The sequence below is a fragment of the Salmo trutta genome, chromosome 21 (assembly GCF_901001165.1).
Source record: "Salmo trutta chromosome 21, fSalTru1.1, whole genome shotgun sequence".
Classification (NCBI taxonomy): Eukaryota; Metazoa; Chordata; class Actinopteri; order Salmoniformes; family Salmonidae; genus Salmo; species Salmo trutta.
In genome coordinates this window covers 16,545,282-16,571,542 of record NC_042977.1, presented here as the reverse complement: position 1 = coordinate 16,571,542, position 26,261 = coordinate 16,545,282, and the positions used below count along the sequence as shown (strand labels likewise).

The following is a 26,261-nucleotide window of genomic DNA, read 5'->3' as shown; positions in this document are numbered from 1 at the left end:
CCCCCACACAATCACACCTCCTCCTTCATGCTTCACGGTGGGAACCACACATGCAGAGATCCGTTCACCTACTCTGCGTCTCACAAAGACACAGCGGTTGGAACCAAAAATCTAAAATTTGGACTCATCAGACAAACGGACAGATTTCCACTGGTCTAATGTCCATTGCTCGTATTTCAGGCCTTCAAGTCTCTTCTTCTTATTGGTGTCCTTTAGTAGTGGTTTCTTTGCAGCAATTCGACCATGAAGGCCTGATTCACACAGTATCCTTTGAACAGTTGATGTTGAGATGTGTCTGTTACTTGAACTCTGTGAAGCATTTATTTGGGCTGCAATCTGAGCCTGGTGTCTCTAACGAACTTATCCTCTGCAGCAGTGGTATATCTAGGTCTTCCTTTCCTGTGGCGGTCCTCATGAGAGCCAGTTTCATCATAGCACTTGATGGTTTTTGTGACTGCACTTGAAGAAAGTTCTTGAAATTGACTAACCTTCATGTCTTAAAAGTAATGATGGACTGTCGTTTCTCTTTGCTTATTTGAGCTGTTCTTGCCATAATATGGACTTGGTCTTTTACCAGATAGGGGTGGTATACAGAATATAGCCCTACCTTGTCACAACACAACTAATTGGCTCAAATGCATTAAAAAGGAAATAAATTCCACAAATGAACTTTTAACAAGGCACACCTGTTAATTGAAATGCATTCCAGGTGACTACCTCATTAAGCTGGTTGAGAGAATGCCAAGAGTGTGCAAAGCTGTCATCAATGCAAAGGGTGGCTACTTTGAAGAATATATTTGATTTGTTTATCACTTTTTTGGTTACTACATGATTCCATATGATTCCACTTTTGACTGGTACTGTAGGTTTATTAAACAAAAGCAATCTCGCAAAATAATCCCTGAGACATACAGTATGTAATGGAAATGGCAGATATAGAGTGTATTCGGAAAGTGTTCAGACCCCTTCCCTTTTCCCACATTTTGTTACGTTACAGCCTTATTATAAAATTGATAAAGAAAAATGTTTAATTTAATCTATCTACACACAATACACACATAATGACAAAGAGAAAACAAGTTTTTTGAAACTTTACAAATGTAGAAAAAATCAACAGAAATACCTTATTTACATAAGTATTCAGAACCTTTGCTAGGAGACTCGAAATTGAGCTCAGGTGCATCCTGTTTCCATTGATCATCCTTGAGATGTTTCTACAACGTGATTGGAGTCCACCTGTGGTAAATTCAATTGATTGGACATAATTTGAAAAGACACACACCTGTCTATGGTGTTGGTTACTACAAGATTCCATGTGTTATTTCGTCATTTTTATGTCTTCACTATTATTCTACAATGTAGAAAATAGTAAAAACAAAAGAAAACCCTGGAAAGAGTAGGTGTGTCCAAACTTTTGACTGGTACTGTATGTAAATGTTATATTTCAGTTTTTTATTTTTAATACATTTGCAAAAATTTCTAAAAACCTGTTTTTGCTTTGTCATTATTGGGTATTGTGTGTAGATTGATGAGGTGGGAAAAAAACAATTTAATCAATTTTAGAATAAGGCTGTATTGTAACAAAATGTGGAAAAAGTCAAGGCGTCTGAATACTTCCCAAATGCGCTGTATATGTACTTATCTACCTCAATTACCTCGTACCCCTGCACATCGACTTGGGACTGGTATCCAGTGTATATAGCCAAGTTATCATTACTCATTGTGTATTTATTATTGCTTGTATTATTACTTTTCTATTATTTCTCTATTTTCTCTCCCTCTGCATTGTTGGGAAGGGCCCGTAAGTAAGCATTTCACTGTTGAGTCTACACCCGTTGTTGACGAAGCACGTGACAAATACAAATGTATTTGATTTGATTTGTCTATGTGAACAGATCCAGCCCACTGCCCAAGCAGTCCTCAAGGTCAACTGGATTAATGTCTGGTTTTTTGGCAGGCGTCTGTCTGAGTGTCTGTTTAAACGTCTGTCTGTCCTCCTTTCCTCCGTTGCTTGTAAACAGATTTCTCCTCCGTCTCCTGTCTACTTGGGCTTTGAGGTTCAGCTGGTTGCAAAGCAGACTGTAGCTACTCGTAGAACCTGTTGATGCATGAAAAACCTTTGCAATAGCGAATTGTATGCTCAAGAATTGAGGTTTGAGACTATTTAAATTTCAATAAATTCTGAGCGCTTTTTGTAAATCAAGTCATGAACTAAACTTTGATCATCATTTTAGACACAATGATATGTAGCTAGCTGCTGTAATTGGTCATGGACAATGTACCTCTCAATTTGTTTGACATATTCCTCCATTTTCTGATTGGCTACTTCCACAAGGAAGTAGATGTAATCCTCCTTCGCCAGGACCTGTCCTTTGTGGCTCAGTGGAACCTCCAGACCATGGGTACTTCGGACTGCCTAGAGAAATATCCCATGGAGAATGCACACAGAATAAAACAAACAACTTCTGTTACACAAGCTTTTCAGTAAAGCACTTCATTACAGAAGAATAATTGAAAAACGTAAACTCAATTACAAACAGTTATGATTTTGCCCTTCTTGTCTACAGTCAATCCAGAGTTTCTAAAGCCAGAGTTTATTGCCAAAGAGTGCTGTAAAATAAACATCAGTTTACATTAACTATCACTGCTGTGTTTTTCAGCCAACACATTGTATGCTCAGTTCATGGTACAGTAATTTTAATATAAGCAAGCAATACAGAGCCAACTGCAACATGTTGTAAACAAGTCTGGAGAGTCTGATATTTTTTTCTGGTGTTTTCAATGAGAACTAGAGAGCAGGAGGGTTCTTTAACTCCAACCAGACGCTGTGCATCTTCAAGCTGTCTGCATTGGAAATGAAGCACAAAACTTCAACACAGCATCTTCACATGACATCTCCAAATCAGACATCAAATCGCCCATATGACATTTCTTGGTGTGATGAAAAGCCAGGGACAGTTCAGTTTCTGCACATCTGGAGCGTCTGACACCTGGGACGGATAGACGATAAATAGACAGACTAAGGCTGACACTACAGGAATAGGATGATTCACCATTGTTGCTATGACCTGCATAGTAGCTAGCTATCTGAATAATGTAATGGGTGACAGTAGGCTAGCTATCTCGCTATCTAACTAGCTTACAATGGTATACTAGTTAGATAGCTGCAGCAGGCATTTAGTGACTGGAATAATACAAAAGCTAGCAAAAACCTCCCTTCCATCTATGAGAAGAATCCTTCCAGAACAGGAGCTGGTGGTGAAATAATAGGCTGAGTTGTTTATGGCAGAAACAATATGTGAGATGTCCTCCCTTCTTGCTGACATCTAAGTTATGTTGTTTAAACATTGTTTCTTCCATTGGATACATTCATTTTCTATTTTAGCTAACAGACAGATCGAGAGTATATTACTCTGTATCATCTATAATATACAGCGTTTTGCATTTAGTAAGCAAGCATGCTTGCCTAATGTTTTGAATAAAATGTCATGTTTATCAAATTGAAAAAAGCCTTTTACGGTTGCCGAGAGAGTCAAATGCTGATCAGTCAAATCAGAGAGGAAGAGGTGAAGCGAGAGGGATAGCTGGGCCCAAAATCTGTCTTCTCTAGCAACTGTTTTTTTTTTTCGCTCACCAATAGAAGAGTTCTTCTTAAAATGTGATGTTAAACCTAACCCTGATCTTAACCACACTGCTAACCTTATGCCTAAGCGTATATTAAAACCAAAAATCGAATTTTTGTTTTGATGAATGTTTAATATTGTAACGACCCTGGGTTTATAAACGCGTAAATCGACTCTGCCTGTTTCATTACAATATAGCCAATTTTGACTTTGTGGCTGTGGTGGACTAGTGGAAACTTGTTCTCATATCTGGTTAATATAATGGATAATCTGTGGTCAAACGCGGATGTTTAAAAATGTCCTGCTGTCGCCACCGTGAGGCAACAGAGGGGAGGACAGCCACTTAACTTCTCTCATGAATTAGTCCGTTTTGACATACCTTATCATTGCCTTGATATATATTCATGCTAGTTGTGCTGGTGACACATTATGGTATTTCTACTCAAACGTCCTGCTGAAGTAATGAAGTTAGCTAGCTAGGTAACAAGAAATGGCTTATTTGATAGCTAATGCTACTGTCCAAAAACCACAAGTCACTCGTGTGTCGTCTACCGCTGCTTGCCAGCGTTCTGCATTTAACGTGATTTACAAAGACTACTCTATTTGTGTGAAGATTACAACATCCAAGTTAACGAGAGCCATTCGAGTGAGTGAGTGAGTAAATTTGGAGGATCAGTCAAATCAGAGAGGAAACTGTTCCTACAGTACATACCTGCGCCAAATTCAGATCAGAAACCAGTAAATCAAATCATTCAAAAACTTGAACTTACTATTACTTTTGCTAAAGTACAATGAATACATTGCATGGTTAGCTATTGCACTTCTACCTGTAGCTGTTTTATATTTTGTATTATGTTAGTTGAATGTAGTTCTGCCGATGGTTCTCGTGAAACAGCCTGTGTGTTCTCCAGGTACTGATCCATGGTGTGAACCCAGTGTAGACCTACATCCGCTCTGGGACCTACACCAGGAAGCCCAGCCTGCCCTACACTCCAGGAAGTGATGTGTCCAGGGTTGTGGAGGCTGTTGGAGATGGGGTCCAACTTACAGGTGCTGATCTTCTCCATCCATCCCTGTTACATTATGATTACTGATGGTATTCTCATGCGGAATGTGATGCTAGTGTAGTTAAGAAACATTTTGCATCCAGCACTACTTAAGAATATAGACTTATGAACCACAAGTACCCTTTTGGTGAATGCATTTACAGTTCATATAAGGAAATCAGCAGAGGTGGGACCAAGTCATTGTTTTACAAGTCACAAGTAAGTCTGAAGTCTTAGCACTCAAGTCCCAAGTCAAGTCCCAAGTCAAGACAGGCAAGTCCGAGTCAAGTCTCAAGTCAAGACCGTCAAGTATCAAGTCAAGTCTCAAGACCTAAACTTTGAGTTTCGAGTCCTAAACAAGTCATAATGTGCTCTTCACCAAATGTAATACCATTTCATATTTTTAACAAGTGTAATAGTTAGTATATTACATTTACGCAAATCATGAATGCTTTTAAAAATATCAAAATATTTATTAATTTCCAAATAAACGTTATATTTCCATGGAAATACATGGGTCACCATGAGAAAGACCCCCAAAGGGCTTTATTACAGACAGAAATACTCCTCAGTTTCATCAGATGTCTGGGTGGCTGGTCTCAGACAGATCGTAGGTGAAGAAGCCAGATGTGGACGTCTTGGGCTGACGTGGTTACACTTGATCTGGGGTTGTGAGGCCGGTTGGACGTACTGCCAAATTCTCTAAAACGTCGTTGGTGGTGGCTTATGGTAGATAAATTCAATTCTCTGGCAACAGCTCTGGTGGACATTCCTGCAGTCAGCATGACAACTGCATGCTCCCTCAAAACTTTGGCATTGTGTTGTGTGACAAAACGGCACATTTTAGAGTGATCTTTTATTGTCCACAGCACAAGGTGCACCTTTGTAATGATCATACTGTTTAATCAGCTTCTTGATATGCCACACCTGCAGGTGGATGGATTATCTTGGCAAAGGAGAAATTCTCACTAACGGATGTAAACAAATTTGTGCTCAATCTGAGAGAAATAAGGTTTTTGTGTGTATGGAACATTTCTGGGATCTTTTATTTCAGCTCATGAAACATGGTACCAAGACTTTACATGTTGCGTTTATATTTTTGTTCAGTATATATTAAAGAGATTCTCTGAGTACTATTGTACACTTTTTAGACAGTATTTCTGAATGTAGCGCTCACGGGCCAAAAGTGGTCCCCGAAAATTGCTTACTACGTCACATATGTGTGCCATGTCATTGTTCTCTACCTCTCGCTCTGCTGTGTGTGCATCTTGCTAGCTGTTGCTCAGTTGGCGAGGGGCTGAAGCTCATTGGCTAGAACTCGAATTGCTCGGGGGCTGGCCCACGTGGGGGAAAATGGAAGGAAAATGGCGCATCATAGTTTCCAGAAAAACTAGGGATTTCGTGGCTAAGTGAGGTAAAACAGTAATTCTGCTCATAGATTATGCATGTATGAACTACACATTGACACATCCTGCCCAAAGCGGGAGGTTTCAAAAATACTTAGTAGTCGCCAAAGTTCCTGAACATGTCTTTAAGTTGTTTGCAAGACGTTCAGGTGTATCTTTTGACCTTTCATCTTTCAGGCTGGTGACCGTGTGTTCACCACGGCCACAGAGACAGGAAGGTATGCAGAATACACCGCTGTGTCTGATGACCTTGTCCCCCGGCTGCCAGACTCCTTAGACTACAAACAGGGAGCTGCCATTGGGAACCCCTACTTCACAGCATACAGAGCTCTCTTCTATAAGTAAGACACCCACATTTTGACACCAATGTTTTGGTTGAGGTCTTTGGATTTGACATGGTTGGACAGATTCAGCATCACAATTGATTTAATGTTCAATTAAATTGAGGAGGTTCATTGACTCGGCTGGCAAAAAATACTTTCATTTTATGTTAAAAGCTGTATGCCTATTATTTAGTAATAGGCTTTGTTTGTGGGGTGTGTACAGTACAGTATAATGAATTCTGTCTTATGATGCAGAGCACATGCTAAAGCAGGCGAGACAGTACTCATCCATGGAGCCAGCGGCGGGGTAAGACCAATGTCCTCTTCTGTTTAATGTTTGTGCTGTATATTTTGTTTTTTATTTTGATTTATGAAGATCAAATGAATCCAAATGACCTTTATTGCACGACAGGTTTTTTAGGTGGGGTTGATTAAATACGGCTCAGCGTTTGTGACGTCTTCTTGGTGGTGTGTATCTGTCAGGTGGGGGTGGCAGCGTGTCAGATGGCCTTGGGTCTGAGGGTCCTGGGGACAGCAGGGACCCCAGAGGGACTGAAGCTTGTCCTGAAGAACGGAGCTCACATAGACTGACCAGATGAATCCAGGTGAAAGCTATGATCCCTTATTGATGTCACTTGTTAAATCCACTTCAATCAGTGTTGATGAACGGGAGGAGGCAAGTTATAGAAGGATTTTTAAGCCTTGAGACAATTGAGACATGGATTGTGGTATGTGGTATGTGTGCCATTCAGAGGGTGAATGGGCAAGACAAAACATTTCAGTGCCTTTGAACAGGGTGTGGTAGTAGGTGCCAGGCACACCGGTTTGTGTCAAGAACTGCAACGCTGATGGATTTTTCACGCTCAACAGTTTCCAGTGTGTGTCAAGAATGGTCCACCATCCTTTTAGCCAATGGTGACTTTACCACAGTTACCAAGTTTAATGGCTGTGATAGGAAAAAACTGAGGATGGATTAACATTGTAGTTACTCCACAGTATTAACCTAATTGACAGAGTGAAGAGAAGGAAGCCTGTACAGAGTAAAAGTATTCCAAAACATGCATCCTGTTTGCAACAAGGCACCAAAGTAATAATGCAAGAAATGTGGCAAAGCAATTAACTTTTTGTACTGAATAAAAAGTGTTATGTTTGGGGAAAATCCAATACAACACATTAGGTTGTGTAACCACACACAGGTCCCGTGTGGCTCAGTTGCAACGCCAGGGTTGTGGGTTCGATTCCCACGAGGGACCAGTTCGGAGAAAAAACATTTTTTTATTAAATGTATGCATTCACTACTGTAAGTCGCTCTGGATAAGAGCGTCTGCTAAATGACTAAAATGTAAATGTAAAAAATTACTGAGTACCACTCGCCATATTTTCAAGCATAGTGTTGGCTGCATCATGTTATGGGTATGATTGTAATCATTAAGGACTGGGGAGTTTTTCAGAATAAAGAAACGGAATGGAGCTAAGCACAGGCAAAATCCTAGAGGAAAACCTGGTTCAGTCTGCTTTCCACCAGACACTGGGAGATTACTTCACCTTTCAGCAGGACAATAACCTAAAACACAAGGCCAAATATACACTGGAGTTGCTTTCCAAGATGACATTGAATGTTCCTGAGTGGCCTACTGTAGTTACAGTTTTGACTTAAATCCGCTTGAAAATCTATGGCAAGACTTGAACATGGCTGTCTAGCAATGATCAACAACCAACTTGGCAGAGCATGAAGAATTTAGAAAATAAAATTCCAGTTGTGGAAAGCTCTTAGAGACTTACCCAGAAAGACTCACAGCTGTAATCACTGCCAAAGGTGCTTCTATATAGTGTTGACTCAGGGGTGTAACACTTATGTAAATTAGATATTTCTGTATTTCCTTTTCAATACATTTGCTAACATTTCTCTAAACATGTTTTCACTTCGTCATTATGCAGTATTGTATGTATATGGGTAAGAGAAAAAAATGGAATCCATTTTGAATTCAGGCTGTAACACAATAAAATGTGGAATAAGTCAAGGGGTATGAATACTTTCTGAAGGCACTGTAAGTTGATGTTCTGATCGCATTCGATCCTCAATCAATACTCTTTTTCACTTTTGGTGCCATAAGAAATGGATACCAGAAAATAATCAGTCCGACTAGCGTAAGCCTCCTCCAAATATATCTTACGAGATCCGGGTTTCTAAGCCTCCAAATATAATAATAACAATACATTTCATTTATCTCAAAGCGCTACGTAGGCAAAAAGAATGAAAATAAAATAAACAAATCTATATAAACATCATATATTTAGAATCACGGCAGGAAATAGCAATAATTAGTCCTTGAAGGACTTTCCAGATTAGTACTATAAGAAGTCTGTAGGAATGTGTTTTAGACCAGTTTTAAAAGTTCCAATTGATGGAGTGGCTCTCAGATAGTCAGGGAGATTCCATAGGCAAGGGGGAAGGGAGCAGACGGCTCGGCCGCCAATAGTACGGAGACGTGTCTTGGCGACTTGAAGCAGTAGGGAGTTGCTGGAGGGTGCAAGGTGGCACATTGATAAAGAATGAGGTCGCTGATGTACATAGGACTCCATCCATTCAAGGCTTTAAACACTAGGAGGAGGATTGTAAAGCCAATCCTATAGTTGACCGGTAGCCAGTGGAGTTCAGCAAGGATGGGGGTGATGTGGGCTGACTTCTTGGTCCGCATTATTTTGGAGAAGCTGTAGCCTCTGAAGTGATTTGGCTGGAAGGCCCCCTGAAAAGAGCGTTGCCGTAGTCAATCCAGGAGAAGATGAAAGCGTGGACGAGTTTGGTTTGAGCCGGGCTTGTTTCTTAGAGAGGTGTCCGGTTTGATGTTAACATACACTGAGTATACCAAACATTAGGAACACCCACTCAAAGGCACTTAATTATTTTGTTTTGCCCATTCATAGCTTTCACATGGATTCGCCTGGATTCATGTTCTTAATGTTTTATATACTCAGTGTATACTTGGGTATCGTCAGCCTAGCAGTGGAAGTTGATTTTATAGTCTCTGAGGATTTGGCCTGAGAGGGAGCATGAGATTAGGAACAGAATAGGCCCCATAATGGACCCGAGTGGGACACTGCATGTGACTGTAGACTCCAATGTGTCCATAATATTCATCATCTCTTTGAGAACCAGAGGGTTGTAGATGGTAGTATGATTGCCTTAACGGTCTATTGACATACTTAAAACGGTTGTAGTCCCCTACCATTAGAATACAGTTATTTGAATCCATCTTCCTTGAGGATATTATTTAACGGATTGCTCCTCAAGATCTAGATTGTTTTTGAATAGGATCGCAACACCTTTTGAACTCCTTAGCCCATGACAGAAATAGAATTTACTGTCCCGCTCTTTTTCCCAGGCCACTTCGTCAGAATATATTGAATGAGTAATCCTTCTCCTTTAGCCATGTAAAAACTGCTCTTCTTTTCCTATTGCCAGCCAAGGCACTGGAATTATATCTAGCTATACTCAATTCACCAGTATCCTATTTTGAGATAGTTTTCCATACCTACCAGTGCCTACCTACTTCCTGTTAAATGTTACTGATCGACATTGAGGATGAAATTCTGATTACTGTACATGAGGTCGTGGAGGAAGCGTTTCATGCATATGGAATTCACGTTGCTTGACATCTTGCCACAGACGAAGACGATGGTGCTCACTTTCGGTTATCTGCCTCTCTTTAATCATGTGAATTTGTTGTAATTTAGATGCATTGGGTCGAATCATTTCAATTGCTCACTGGCCATAAGAAAAATGTTATGAAATAAATATTTTATCTGAATGACATTTTTCTAAATTGTTACAAAGGGAAGGCCCCCTGTTTCAGATTAATAGAGTTGAAGTGCACAGTATTTTTCCTCTATCAGGTACAAGAGAAGTCAGGGGTGCGTATGACACCGTCCCATCCATGCCATCTCAGGTGACAGCCCCTGCGGACTGAGCATGCCCAGAGGAGCACAGGTAACCTTACCCAGCCTCTCCAATAGGAACACAGACTGTTGACTGTGACACAGTAGAACTGACTACCGTAACCTGGGCTGGTCAACATCGACATGATGAAGCACAATGAGAAATGATGTTTATTACATGTATTCACCTGTAATGGACTAGCAGCTGATCTGTGAGCAGTCTGGCGGTATTGTTGTACTGTTTGATTCTCTGGTCCATGTAGACCTGCAGGTAAGACTTGTTCATGATCTAGATAATGTTTCTTTGTTGCTGTCACTTATATGGTACTTATATGATGCTGACGCTTCTTTTACATTTATACACACTGAACAGTGAAGGTTCCTCAAGGGTTCTTTGGGATGGGTGATGGTTCTATGTGGAACTATAATGACTCAGATAACCCTTTGAGCTCTTCAATGGTTCTTTACAGTTCACAAAAGGGTTCTTTGCTCTTTTAGTGATAATTAAAATGTATAGGAGGTGGCTCATTAGAACATTTTGGGCCTTGGTTTGCCCACAGCTCTTTTTCAGAAATGTGAGTGAGAGTATCATTCCAGTCCACAGCTTCTACCCACAAGCCATAAGACTCCTGAACAGCTAATCAAATGGCTACCCAGACTATTTGCATTGCCCCCCCCCCCCCCCCCCCCCTTTACACTGCTGCTACACTCTGTTTATTATCTATGCATGGTCACTTTAACTATAACTACATGTACATATTACCTCAATTACCTTGGCTAACCGGTGCCCCCACACATTGACTCTGTACCTGTACCCCCTGTATATAGCCTCGCTATTGTTATTTTACTGCTGCTCTAATTATTTGTTACTTATAAATATATTTTTTCTTAAAACTGCATTGTTGGTTAAGGGCTTGTAAGTAAGCATTTCACTGTTGTATTTGGCGCATGTGACAAATAACATTTGATTTGAGTTTATCAACTGTGTTGTGTTCAATGGTTTATATATACACTGAGGGCACTGTGTTGAAGCCACAGTGCCCTCTGTCCGATAAGTGCCCTCTGTCCGATAAGTCATCTAGTGTATATATAAACCATTGAACACAACACAGTAGATAAACTCAAATCAAATGTTATTTGAGTCACAATTCAAGTGGGTCAGAAGTTTACATACACTAAGTTGACTGTGCCTTTAAACAGCTTGGAAAATTCCAGAAAATGATGTCATGGCTTTAGAAGCTTCTGATAGGCTAATTGACATCATTTGAGTCAATTGGAGGTGTACCTGTGGATATATTTCAAGGCCTACCTTCAAACTCAGTGCCTCTTTGCTTGACATCATGGGAAAAATCGAAAGAAATCAGCCAAGACCTCAGAAAAAAAATTGTAGACCACAAGTCTGGTTGATCCTTGAGAGCAATTTCCAAATGCCTGAAGGTACCACGTTCATCTGTACATACAATTGTACGCAAGTATAAACACCATGGGACCACGCAGCCGTCATACTGCTCAGGAAGGAGATGCGTTCTGTCTCCTAGAGATGACTGCAGTTTGGTGCGAAAAGTGCAAATCAATCCCAGAACAAGGACCTTGTGAAGATGCTGGAGGAAACAGGTACAAAAGTATCTATATCCTCAGAAAAACAAGTCCTATATCGACATAACCTGAAAGGCTGCACAGCGAGGAAGAAGCCAACGCTCCAAAACAGCCATAAAAAAGTCCAACTACGGTTTGCAACTGCACATGGGGACAAAGATTGTACTTTTTGGAGAAATGTCCTCTGGTCTGATGAAACAAAAATATAAGTGTTTGGCCCTAATGACCATCGTTATGTTTGGAGGAAAAAGGGAGAGGCTTGCAAGCTGAAAAAAACCATCCCATCCATGAAGCACGGGGGTGGCAGCATCATGTTGTGGGAGTGCTTTGCTGCAGGAGGGACTGGTGCACTTCACAAAATAGATGGCATCATGTGGAAGGAAAATTATGTGGCTATATTGAAGCAACATCTCAAGACATCAGTCAGGAAGTTAAAGCTTGGTCGCAAATGGGTCTTCCAAATGGACAATGACCCCAAGCATACTTCCAAAGTTGTGGCAAAATGTCTTAAGGACAACAAAGTCAAGGTATTGGAGTGGCCATCACAAAGCCCTGACCTCAATCCTATAGAAAATTTGTGGGCAGAACTGAAAAAGTGTGTGCGAGCAAGGAGGAATAGAAACCTGACTCAGTTACACCAGCTCTGTCAGGAGGAATGGGCCAAAATTCACCCAACTTATTGTGGGAAGCTTGTGGAAGGCTACCCAAAACGTTTGACCCAAGTTAAACAATTTAAAGGCAATGCTACCAAATACTAATTGAGTGTATGTTAACTTCTGACCCACTGGGAATGTGATGAAGGAAATAAAAGCTGAAATAAATCATTCTCTCTACTATTATTCTGACATTTCACATTCTTAAAATAAAGTGGTGATCCTAACTGACCTAAGACAGGGAATTTATACTAGGATTAAATTTCAGTAATTGAAAAACTGAGTTTAAATATATTTGGCTGAGGTGTATGTAAACTTCCGACTTCAACTGTACTGTAAATGACTATGGTCAGTGACCGTGTCTTGTGAAAGACTCACGTATGGCCTTGTGCCAATTAAGAAAGGTTGACTAAATCAGTCAGTGGTTCTCAATTCCCTCCTCAGGGAACCCCCACCTGTTCCAGAGGTTGCGCACTTGATTTAACTTGTCAATTAACACAATAACAACACCTATGGAATTTTAACAATATAATATGGCTGATCAGAATAAAAATAAACATGTATGTTTCTTTAAAAGGATCTACAAAGAACCTTACAGATTGAGAACGTTTCTTTATAGAACCATTCTCCATAAACGTTCTATAAATAACCATAAAAAAGTGTTTTATACAGCCCCAAAAAGGGTTGTAGCCATAGCGGAACCCTGTTTTGGTGCTATATGCAACCTTTTTTATTGGTTCTTTATGGAACCTTAGGAAAGGGTTCTTTATAGCACCATGCAGGCTCCATTTAAAACCTTATGAGCATGGTTCTTTATTGAACTTTCAAAAAATGGTTCTATATAGCACCAAAAAGGGTTCCACTTTGGTTACAAGCTAAATAACCCCTATCTGGTACTATTTTGAAGAAAAACAATGTGGGTACAATCGTCAGGTCCAGTTTTGAAGTAGTATTGTAGTGCCCCTCAATCTGAACACTCAACAACAGTTGAGCCCAGTTTGATCTGATCAGATTTTGGCATGTTATCCGATTGCCAAAAAACTTAAAAATGTAATTTTGATCCTCAGGATAGGAATTTGGTAATTCAATCTGACTTTTAAATCAGAATTAACATTGTGTTACCTTACAGCCGTATTCTAAAATGGATTAAATTGTTTTTTTCCCCCTCATCAATCTACACACAATACCCCATAATGACAAAGAAAAAACAGGTTTTTAGAAATGTTATACAAATGTATTACAAATAATAAAATACCACATTTACACAAGTAATCAGACCCTTTACTCTGTACTTTCTTCTTGGGTATGACGCTACAAGCTAGGCACACCTGTATTTGGGGAGTTTCTCCCATTCTTCTCTGCAGATCGTCTCAAGCTCTATCAGGTTGGATGGAGAGCGGCGCTGCACAGCTATTTTCAGGTCTTTCCAGAGATGTTCAATCGGGTTCTAGTCCAGGCTCTGGCTGGGCCACTCAAGGACATTCAGAGACTTGTCCTGAAACCACTCCTGCGTTGTCTTGGCTTTGTGCTAAGGGTCATTGTCCTGTTGGAAGGTGAACCTTTGCCCCAGTCTGAGGTCCTGAGTGCTCTGGAGCAGGTTTTCATCAAGGATCTCTCTGTACTTTGCTCCCTTTATCTTTCCCATCAAACCTGACTAGTCTCCTGTTCCCTACCACTGGAAAACATCCCCACAGCATGATGCTGCCACCACCATGCTTCACTGTAGGGATGGTGCCAGGTTTCCTCCAGACGTGACGCTTGGCATTCAGGCCAAGGAGATCAATCTTGGTTTCATCAGACCAGAGAATATTGTTTCTCATGGTCTGAGAGTCCTTTAGGTGTCTTTTGTAAAATTCCAAGTGGGCTGTCATGTGCCTTTTACTGAGGAGTGGCTTCCGTCTGGCCACTCTACCATAAAGGCCTGATTGGTGGAGTGCTACAGAGATGGTTGTCCTTGTGGAAGGTTCTCCCATCTCTACAGAGGAGCTCTGTCAGAGTGACCATTGGGTTTTTGGTTCCCTCCCTGTCCAAGGGCCTTCTCCCCGGATTGCTCAGTTTGGCCGGGCGACCAGTTCTAGGAAGATTCTTGGTTGTTCCAAACTTCTTCCATTTAGGACTGATGGAGGCCACTGTGTTCTTGGGGACCTTCAATGCTGCAGAAATCTTTTGGTACCCTTCCCCAGATATGTGCCTCGACACAATCCTGTCGCGGAGCTCTACGGACAGTTCTTTCGACCTCATGGCTTGTTTTTTGCTCTGACATGCACTGTCAACTGTGGGACCTTATATAGACAGGTGTGTGCCTTTCCAAATCATGTCCAATCAATTGAATTTACCACAACTCCAATCAAGTTGTAGAAATAGCTCAATGATGATCAATGGAAACAGGATGCACCTGAGCTCAATTTCGAGTCTCATAGCAAAGGGTATGAATACTTATGTAAATAAGGTATTTCAGTTTTTTATTTGTAATAAATTTGCAAACATTTTTTAAAAAAACGTTCACTTTGTCATTATGAGGTATTGTGTGTAGAATGATGATTTAATTTTATTCTATCCATTTTATAATAAGGCTTTAACGTAACAAAATGTGGGGGTCTGAAAAGTCAAAGGGGTCTGAATTCTTTCTGAATGCACTGTAGGTAGGTGGTCAGCTGTTATATTGAGAAGTGCCAAATAAATGCATATTATGATATGTGATATGAAAGATATAATGTTTTTTTTATCTTACTTTAATTCATGTAGTTGACTCATCTTTTTCCCTATGATGGTGTAGAAATAGTACCACAACCTGTTCAACAGATGGAAAGGTGTAAGCCTTGGGTCTAATCACTACTCCAAACAGTTGCAAAACATTCTGTTTTGCTATGAAAATGAGTTTCTATTGGAAAGATTCAGATAAGTCCCTCCCCGTTTGATCCCGTTTAAGAAACGTTTTGCAACAGAATCGGCGTAATGACTGTTCAAATCACTGAAAGTCCGGATTCTGTGATCTTGATCAGAATGATCCTATCTGATTATTTTCTGAAAAAACGGCTCAAAAACAGCCAGATCGATCTGATCCTGGGAAGTAAAAAACAGGGCCCAGATGATACATGGCCCAGTGGAGGGGTGTTTACATGCTTGTCCCGCAGACCTGTTTCTCTGTCCTGGTGGTGAGTTGAGGAGACAGTTTACATGAACAGCCTCCACAGAAACCTGACATCTTAGGTGTCAGACATCTAAGATTCCCTGAGTGGTGTAAAGTACTTAAGTAAAAAATACTTTAAAGGACCACATAAGTCGTTTTTTGGGGGGTATCTGTACTTTACTATTTACATTTTTGACAACTTCCTAAAGAAAACATAAAACATTTTATTTATTTACTTTGAATGCTTAGCAGGACAGGAAAATGGCCCAATTCATGCACTTATCAAGAGAACATCCCTGGTCATCCCTACTTCCTCTGATCTGGCGTACTCACTAAACACACTCACTAAAAACGTTTGTAAATTATGTTTGAGTATTGGAGTGTGCCCGTGGCTATCCATAAATTTAAAAACATTTAAAATTGTTCCATCTGGTGTGCTAAATTTGAACTTGAAATGATTTATACTTTTACTTTTGATACTTTAAGGAAAATTCCACCCAAAACTATATTTTAGTATTTGTTTCATTAGTCTATTTGTTGACATAGTCCCAAAGTGTTTTGCTTGTCGGCAATCAAGTTTTCAAGATATGTAATTTTCAAAATACAGAAATCATCCACTGACGCATTTTACATGATGCAAAACGCAGCATCATATGATGCTTAATGCATCATACTTTTTGAAAGTTACATATCTTAAACTTGATTGCTGACAAGCCAAACATTTTGGGACTATGTCAACTATTTCCTTTAAGTATATTTTAGCAATTACATTTACTTTTGAAACTTGAGTATATTTAAAACCAAATACTTGTACTCAAGTAGTATTTTACTGGGTGACTTTTACTTGAGTAATTTTCTATCAACAATTGAGTACTTTTTCCACCACTGGATTCCCCCTATCTGGTCACTGTGTACATGGCAGCTGTTGCTAGTCCAGCTATGACTGATAAACACACATGTAACATGGGTGAACTGAATAGACTCCAGGGGGGTCACGATGCATCTGGACCCCAATCTGGACGCTCTCTTTCTAAAATGATCTGCCGAAATTGTTGCAACCCCTATTACTAGCCTGTTCAACCTCTGTTTCGTATCGTCTGAGATCCCCAAAGATTGGAAAGCTGCCGCGGTCATCCCCCTCTTCAAAGGAGGTGACACTCTAGACCCAAACTGCTACAGACCTATATCTATCCTACCCTGTCTTTCTAAGGTCTTCGAAAGTCAAGTTAACAAACAGATTACCGAACATTTCGAATCCCACCGTACCTTCTCCGCTATGCAATCTGGTTTCAGAGCTGGTCATGGATGCACCTCAGCCACGCTCAAGGTCCTAAACGACATCATAACCGCCATCGATAAGAGACATTAATGTGCAGCCGTATTCATTGACCTGGCCAAGGCTTTCGACTCTGTCAATCACCACATTCTTATTGGCAGACTCGACAGCCTTGGTTTCTCAAATGATTGCCTCGCCTGGTTTACCAACTACTTCTCTGATAGAGTTCAGTGTGTCAAATCGGAGGGCCTGTTGTCCGGACCTCTGGCAGTCTCTATGGGGGTGCCACAGGGTTCAATTATCGGGCCGACTCTCTTCTCTGTATACATCAATGATGTTGCTCTTGCTGCTGGTGATTCTCTGATCCACCTCTATGCAGACGACACCATTCTGTATACTTCTGGCCCCTTTGGACACTGTGTTAACTAACCTCCAGACAAGCTTCAATGCCATACAACTCTCCTTCCGTGGCCTCCAACTGCTCTTAAATGCAAGTAAAACTAAATGCATGCTATTCAATCGATCACTGCCTGCACCTGCCCGCCCATCCAGCATCACTACTCTGGACGGCTCTGACTTAGAATACGTGGATAACTACAAATACCTAGGTGTCTGGTTAGACTGTAAACTCTCCTTCCAGACTCACATTAAGCATCTCCAATCCAAAATGAAATCTAGAATCAGCTTCCTATATCGCAACAAAGCCTCCTTCACTCATGCTGCCAAACATACCCTCGTAAAATTGATCATCCTTCCGATCCTCGACTTCTGTGATGCCATCTATTTATTTCTGCCACCCACATACAGGAAAACGGTTCCAAATAAATGATATCATTACGTGTTCCACCACCCATGTCATTTACATTATTAAATGTCCATGTGGGCTCTGCTATGTCGGTAAGACCTCCCGCTCTCTCAAACAGAGAATTAGTGAACATAAAAGTTCAATCAGGAGAAACGACAGGGATTATCCAGTCGCAGTACATTTTAATGACCTAAAACATGACATTTCTACTTTTAGATTTTGTGGTATAGAGAAAGTCAAGATATCAGACAGGGGAGGTGATATTAATAATACTCTGAGCAAAAGAGAGTGTTTTTGGATTTTCACCCTCCAGACATTATTTCCTAAAGGACTTAATGATGAAATGCCTATGTATGTTATGTTGTGAATTTGAACATGAATTATGTGCCTATTTAAGATTACTCTGATGTTTTTCGTACGATGTACCCAATGATTAATGAGGGCTTGCTATGTCCTCATTGTGGTTTTATGGACGTGTTTAATGCGTCTTATTTATACACTTTTGTAGTGTTTGTGAAATGCATATTATTATGTTTGGTAACACTTATTTATTTTTCCTTTGCCTCCAACCCCTTTCCATGCGTGGAACGGATGTGGGTGGGGCTTCGTCTACATAGGGGTGCTGATTTTTTTTTTAAATCACGAAGGCCGTGAGGCCGATACGTATGTTTATTAAATATCAGTGATACTATCAAGAGCAGTGTGCGGTTTCCTTTTTCCTTCATCTTGTTCAACTGTTGCCATGCACCTGCAAAAAGATTGCTCAGGTGTGCGAGTGCCTTTTGAATTTTGGCGATGTCATCTATAAAATAGCCTCCAACACTCTACTCAACAAATTGGATGCAGTCTATCACAGTGCCATCCGTTTTGTCACCAAAGCCCCATACACTACCCACCACTGCGACCTGTACTCTCTTGTTGGTTGGCCCTCGCTTCATACTCGTAGCCAAACCCACTGGCTACAGGTTATCTACAAGTCTCTGCTAGGTAAAGCCCCGCCTTATCTCAGCTCACTGGTCACCATAGCAGCACCCACCCGTAGCACGCGCTCCAGCAGGTATATCTCACTGGTCACCCCCAAAGCCAATTCCTCGTTTGGACGCCTTTCCTTCCAGCTCTCTGTTGCCAATGACTGGAACGAACTGCAAAAATCACTGAAGCTGGAGACTCATATCTCCCCCACTAGCTTTAAGCACCAGCTGTCAGAGCAGCTCACAGATCACTGCACCTGTATATAGCCCATCTGTAAACAACCCATCTATCTACCTCATCCCCATACTGTATTTATTTATTTATCTTGCTCCTTTGCATCCCAGTATTTCTACTTGCACATTCATCTTCTGCACATCTACCATTCCAGTGTTTAATTGCTATATTATAATTACTTTGCCACCATGGCCTATTTATTGCCTTAACGCCCTTATCTTACCTCATTTGCACTCACTGTATATAGACTTTTTATAATTTTTTTTCTACTGTATTATTGACTGTATGTTTTGTTTATTCCATGTGTAACTCTGTGTTGTTGTATGTGTCAAATTGCTATGCTTTATCTTGGCCAGGTCGCAGTTGCAAATGAGAACTTGTTCTCAACTAGCCTACCTGGTTAAATAAAGGTGAAATAAAAAAATTAATAAAAAATGCATGCTGCATTACTCCCAGATTGTTAACATCACTTTTCCTCCAGTTTGATTGGACTCCCCTGCCAAATGAGCAAAATATGTGTTACTGAGCTGAATGTGTTTTTAATAACAATATAATAATTAGATATTGTATCTCTGGGTTTTTTTGTCCATAGGAGCAGTAAGACTAGGCCCGTTCGAGGAGTTAAGACAAGATGATGCGTCAAGCTTTAAGACGATGATTCCCTGAGACCACTTACATGGAAGAGCAAAAAAAAAACATGTAGCCTGGCCAATAACCAAACCATGAGAAGTAAGTCTACCATACCCTTACAACACCCATATGTCAATATTGAATAAATAGAAGGTATATTATCTTTCTACACATGTGCTGTACAGCTATTGGATTAATGCTTTACATTACAATGGAAGCCTATGGAATGTATGAGCAGCTAAGATTCTAAATATATTGACAAGAAACACAGTAACACAGCATTTTGTAAGTCGCTCTGGATAAGAGCGTCTGCTAAATGACTTAAATGTAAATGTAAATTTAGGTATACCGTTCCCCCTCCCAAGCTAACGAGCTGTTTGTGTGTGCATGCGTCCTTGGTGAAACCCAGGTGTTCTCCTGATGCTGATGCTGTCAATCACACGCACCCAGAGCCTCTCTTCATGTCCAGCCTCCTGTGTGGTGTGCTCTGACTACGCTGTCATCTGCCACAAGCTCTCCAACGTCATAGGTAAGAACCAGCATTGACTGAGTTGAGATGAACAAATATTGTCGTCTACTGATGGAAAGATGGCATTCATTTGAGAATGATTTGTTGGAATGTCTGGCTCCATGCTAACCTATGGCTATCGTAAAGATCCTGACTCTTCAAATCAAATTTTATTGGTCACATACACATGGTTAGCAGATGTTAATGCGAGTGTAGTGAAATTCTTGTGCTTCTAGTTCCGACAATGCAGGAATATCTAACAATTTCACAACAACTACCTTATACACACACAAGTGTAAAGGAATGAATAAGAATATGTACATATAAATATATGGATGAGCGATGGCCGAACGGCATAGGCAAGATGCAGTAGATGGTATAGAGTACAGTGTATACATATGAGATGAGTAATGTAGGGTATGTAAACATTATATAAAGTGGCATTGTTTAAAGTGACTAGTGATACATTTATTACATCCTATTTTTTATTATTAAAGTGGGTAGAGATTTGAGTCAGTATGTTGGCAGCAGCCACTCAATGTTAGTGATGGCTGTTTAACAGTCTGATGGTCTTGAGATAGAAGCTGTTTTTCAGTCTCTCAGTCCCAGCTTTGATGCACCTGTACTGACCTCACATTCTGGATGATAGTGGGGTGAACAGGCAGTGGCTCGGGTGGTTGTTGTCCTTGATGATCTTTTTGGCCTTCCTGTGACATCGGGTGGTGTAGGTGTCCTGGAGGGCAGGTAGTTTGAGTCGGCTATCTGTGTAGCCGGCCCTATTAAAGCAGTAACGATTGACTGACAGGTGTATGTTTTCTTCCCCATCTAGAGGCACCTGAGACCACCAAGGCCCTGATGCTGACCGATGGCGCCATCGTCTCTGTGGACCGCCACTTCCTTTCTGACATGTCCAACATGACCGTGCTGTCCCTGAGCCACAACGCTATCACCAACCTTACCCACGACGCCTTCCAAAACCTCACTATCCTCCACACCCTCCTCCTGGACCACAACCACCTCTCCAGCCAGACCCTGGACAGGGCCACCTTCTCCTGGCTGCCCAGGTTGGAGATCCTCCAGCTGGGGAATAATGCCCTGAGGGAAGTCAAAGGCTCCTGGTTCCACGCCGCCAGGGCCCTGCGGACATTGCAGTTGGGGGGGAACCGCCTCACCAGGCTGGACGCCACCACCTTTGCCTCGGCCGACCTCCGGGGGCTGGAGACCCTGGATCTGTCCGATAATCTGATAACATATCTGGGGAGGGATAGCTTCCGGGGCCTGCCGGGGCTCCGTAGTCTGGATCTGTCCAGGAATCAGCTCCGGAACGCCCTGCCTGAAGCATTTTCCTACCTGTCTTGGCTAACTAGTCTCAACCTGGAACTGAACAGGTGGAACTGTACGTGTGAGCTCAGGGAGCTGGCGTCTTTCCTCACCAGCTATATGGAGGCTCCGGATAAGGTTATTTTGTTTCAACCTCTTATTGTTGTCTTTTCATATAATGATTTTATTTGGACTGCACATTGTATGAAAAGGTGCTAAATAATGTTTGTTGTTCTTGTTCAGGTGCTGTTCAACGGGCGTAGGATGGTGTGTGTGAGTGCTGACAACCCGGCAGTGAAGACAGTGCTGGAGCTGACGGAGGCCAACTGTGTTCCGCCCAATCAGAACATCACAGTGCAGGTGGAGGCCAAGAACTCCGTCACTCCTCAGCGCTACACCAGAGACCTGGCTCTGGCCGCTGCCTTCTGCTTCGCCGGTCAGTACCTCAGGAACTATCTCATCAATGGCCACATGTAACTTTTCTCTTCTTAAATAGTGGTAAATGCAGTATGTGAAATTGATTGGCTTCTATATAATTCAACACTGTAAAGTACAGTGTGTTTTCTCTTTTATCCCCTTACATAAATCCTTAGTCAGTCGGCTGTAACTCATAACTATGCTAATAATTTAAAGGTGGTGTTGGACTCACTCTAGCTGTGGTGTACATCATTTACCACAAACTGGAGACGAACAAGAGAGACCAGACTGGAGCTAAGGAGGAGGAGAATAGGAGGACACCACCCAACCAAACAGTCCCCCAGTGGGATCTGAGCAGGGAGAACCAAACCCTTCACCTGGCTCAAATGGGACTGGAAACCAAGCTGATGCTCCCCAATTGCAACCAGCAAGGCAGCCACCTTCAGCCCTGGGAAAGGGAGAGAGCCATGTATGATCTGAGGATGGGTAAAGACGGCTGCCATTTTACACGCCCCCACTGTGGCCCTGCAGTCACTGGGTCTGCAGTGGAACAGGGGGGAGGAGTCGAACACATAGACACCCTGGACATGCTCAGGCAGGGAGGAGCCCAGCCCAATAAGATGGGGAGTCTGGCCATGACAGATGAGAGGAGGAGACGCGTGCCAACGCAAGCACTGATCTCAAAGATGGAAGGTAAGCATGTTTTGGTGAATATTTTCCCTGACTGCATAGCCAGCACATGGGGATGTGTGAAACGTACTCCTCAGCATGAAGTGTCGCCACTTGTGCCACCGAATTGTTAACTTTTTGGTGGCGCCGACTGGTAAAGTGCTTCGGGAGGGCGGTCACGTGTGCTAGCAAAGCAGAGATCCTAGGTTCAAGCGTCGGTGTGAGCCAAATCAGGAGGAAGTGGTACTCTCTAAGTAGGGTTGGGTAGATTACTTTCTAAATGTAATCCGTTAGTTACTAGTTACCTCTCCAAAATTCTAATCAAATTTTATTAGTCACATGCGCCGAATACAACAGGTACAACCTTACAGTGAAATGCTTACTTATGATCCCCTAACCAACAATGCAGTTTAAAAAAAATACAGATAAGAATAAGAGATAAAAGTAACAAGTAATTAAAGAGCAGCAGTAAAATAACAATATCGAGACTATATACGGGGGGGTACCGATACAAAGTCAATGTTCGGGGGCACCGGTTAGTTGAGGGTGTACTGTATGTTCATGTAGGTAGAGTTATTAAAGTGACTATGCATAGATGACAACAGAGAGTAGCAGTGGTGTAAAGAGGGGGAGGGGGGGGGCAATCCATTTAGTCTAGGTAGCCATTTGCCTAGATGTTCAGGAGTCTTATGGCTTGGGGGTAGAAGCTGTTTAGAAGCCTCTTGGACCTAGACTTGGCGCTCCGGTACCGCTTGCCATGCGGTAGCAGAGAGGACAGTCTATGACTAGGGTGGCTGGAGTCTTTGAAAAATGTTAGGGCCTTCCTCTGACACCGCCTGGTATAGAGGTCCTGGATGGCAGGAAGCTTGGCCCCAGTGATGTACTGGGCTGTTCGCACTACCCTCTGTAGTGTCTTGCGGTCAGAGACCGAGTAGTTGCCATACCAGACAGTGATGCAACCCGTCAGGATGCTCTTGATGGTGCATTGTAATCAGTAATGTAACTTTTGGATTACCCAAACACAGTAACGTAATCTGATTACTTTCAGTTACTTTTGGTTACTTTCCCCTTAAGATGCATTAGAAGAAGACAAAAAGGCATCAAACGCATTTACTGTAGTGTGTCATCATAGTGGTCTCTGACTTGTGGTCAGACTCGCTCAGGTGGTAAAATGTAAACTTTTTTCAATGCTGAATTGAATGTCATTGAGAAAACAGAAAGTCAATGTCATAATGTTTTTTTTTTCGCAAACATCCTTTATGAATTAAAAAATAATCCAAGAAGTAATCATCTAGTTTTTCAAAAGTATGTGATTACAATATTTTAGCTGGTAACGTAACTGATTACAGTTTCTTTGTAATCAGATTACAAGTAACTGATTACATGTTATCATTTACTCCCAAATCCTGTTGCTATGCAAGGAGCGTGATATCCATTAAAACGGCATGAACTGTTAGAATGGGAGAATGAAGAGAAAAGTATTAGTATTAAAGAAAACTACACTACAGACAATACAATAAGTAATTGACAGACACACAAACTTCAGATTATCAAAGATTTATCTAACACTGTCTTTCCCGGTGTTCATACTTAGATCTAAGAGGTCAAAGGTCATTCAACAGGCCACCAGAAGGTCAGAGCAACCAAACTCTCAGTCATCAGGAGTTACTCTATCACCAACAGGGTTATAAAAAACATGGTCCTAATGGCAACAACCAGCCATTGGGTGGCAGCAACAGCTACTTTTCACCTGCTCAAAGAAACATGTCCACACATAACGGTCTAAAAGATGAGATGGCAAGGCCTGGAAATTACATTGACAACAAAGAGTCAAATTTGAATTTCCAACCAGAGGGTGGCAGACCTGTGACTGACTATCAACCCCAAACTGCCAGCTGTGTGAACTGTCACAGAACCTATGAGTACAGACAGCCAGGGGATAAAGCCAGAGATGTTTCATATGGACTCCATGCAAGAGAATCTGCTGGATATGAGGGATTCCCCAACCACAACCAAATGACAAGGCAAAATATGGGAAAGAACATGAACTACAACCAGTCTAATGTGGACATCTATGCAAAGCATGCAAGTGAGCAGAGGAGTGTGACTTTTGACTTGGAAAGATCTCGAGTGCATGTCGTTGATGTACAAAAGTTGAACCGTGATAGGGAAGGCAAACATGACAGGATTCAAAGTTCTAGGAAGGCAGAATATGGTGACAAGCAGACACTGCGCTATGAAGGCAGTGGACGATCTGCGAGGAGTAATGCCCTTGAAAGAGAAGACAACTCTAAAAGACATAAACATAAAGTCCAGTCAAATGGTTTACTAAAAGTAAAGCTCAACCTTAACCCACTTAAGAAAAGCAAGGTCCATCCAAGGAAAAACAGCCACAAGAAACTAGAACAGGGCGACAGAGAACCAACCAACTCCAAGAACCGAAAACAACTGAAAACGAGGAGTAAAGATGTCAAAGGCAAAAGACACCACCAGAATGAGTCTAAAGGAAAAACAGACAAATCCAGTAAAGGAAACTCGACTGCCAAAAACAAAGCCAATCAGACATCCAAAAATAAATCTACCATTAGCAAGTCTAAAGAAATTGATGTTAATTATGAAGATAATGAGTCCGAAGAGGAGGAAGAGAAAGAATATCCAGTGCCACAGCAAAACAAGGCATCCTCCAAGCAAAAACAGACAACCTCAAAATCAAAACAGGAACACCAGGAAGGCTCAAATGACCATCCCAAGAAGAGTAGAGCTGCTCAAGATCAGAAGAAGGCCGACGTCTCACAAAATAGAACTGGAGGAGTAACTGAGGAATCTGGTGAAGCACCTATACCAAGCAATTTGAGTTCTTACCAGTCAGACCCCAACAGAGCTGGTGGTAGTTCAGCCAATGGGCAGCAATACAAAAAAGGACGGGGCCAAGCACTAATCCCTGAGGTACCCCAACACCCCCATTACCTAGGCGATGGAATGACTCTTCAGAGGGCATTGAGTAACCCACAACTGTCAGCAGCACACCCCCTCACAGGAATGGAAATTACTTCCAGTTATAGTACCCTTCCTGTTCAGGGAGGAAACTCTATACTATTACAAAACACTGTTGCTCCAAACCCTGCTTACGGTAGCAAATTACAGCCTCAAAGCTTGAGCAGACAAGGCAGTTTAGACAATGTACAGGCTCAAAGCCTGAGCAAACAAGGTCGTTTAAGTCCTCCACCTTTACTGACTAACATCCCACACACATCCCCACTATACACAGGCAATGCAGGGAGCTTGCCTGTAAATCCACTTATTCCGCTGTTGTCACAGCCAGTTTCAGGCAACTTTAACCAGGAGGCCATGATCGGCTCTCAGCAAGCCCAGTTTCCAGCACTCCAAAGCGTGGAAGATCTCACTCTGCTTGCCCAGGGTCCTGGATCACTAATTGGGCAGAATATCTCTCCAATTGCCCAGGGTTCTGGTTCAGGTCCAGGCTCACTAAATGGGGAGAATCTCTCCAACAACAACAGTATGAACGCAGCGCCCGCGGCCGCCCATTCCACAGAGGTACCTATCCTCAGCAGAAGGCTCACCCAGAAGGATTAGACTGGTGCTGCCTGAGAAAACCACTAACAGACCGCCAACTGCTCTGGAGAGGAAAATCAGATAAGTGGATTTGAATTGTCCTATTGTGTTTCCTTGTGGGCACAAAAAAAGGAATAGCTCAAA

At 41.7% G+C, this 26,261-nt stretch overlaps 2 protein-coding genes across 2 annotated transcripts; both read left to right on the top strand.

The window, feature by feature from the left end:
- Window positions 1–4,625: 4,625 nt before the first annotated feature.
- LOC115156821 (quinone oxidoreductase-like) lies at window positions 4,626–19,776 on the top strand. Its single transcript, XM_029704531.1, has 5 exons — window positions 4,626–4,673; window positions 6,253–6,416; window positions 6,654–6,705; window positions 6,882–7,003; window positions 19,593–19,776. Exons 1-4 carry the CDS (start codon window positions 4,626–4,628, stop codon window positions 6,987–6,989), a joined length of 372 nt encoding a protein of 123 aa, XP_029560391.1. The 3' UTR covers window positions 6,990–7,003; window positions 19,593–19,776.
- On the top strand, window positions 19,693–26,138 carry LOC115157721 (leucine-rich repeat-containing protein 53-like). The gene is made up of 6 exons (XM_029706170.1): window positions 19,693–19,729; window positions 20,040–20,159; window positions 20,968–21,596; window positions 21,702–21,894; window positions 22,092–22,568; window positions 25,867–26,138. Exons 1-6 carry the CDS (start codon window positions 19,723–19,725, stop codon window positions 26,136–26,138), a joined length of 1,698 nt encoding a protein of 565 aa, XP_029562030.1. The 5' UTR covers window positions 19,693–19,722.
- Window positions 26,139–26,261: the final 123 nt, after the last annotated feature.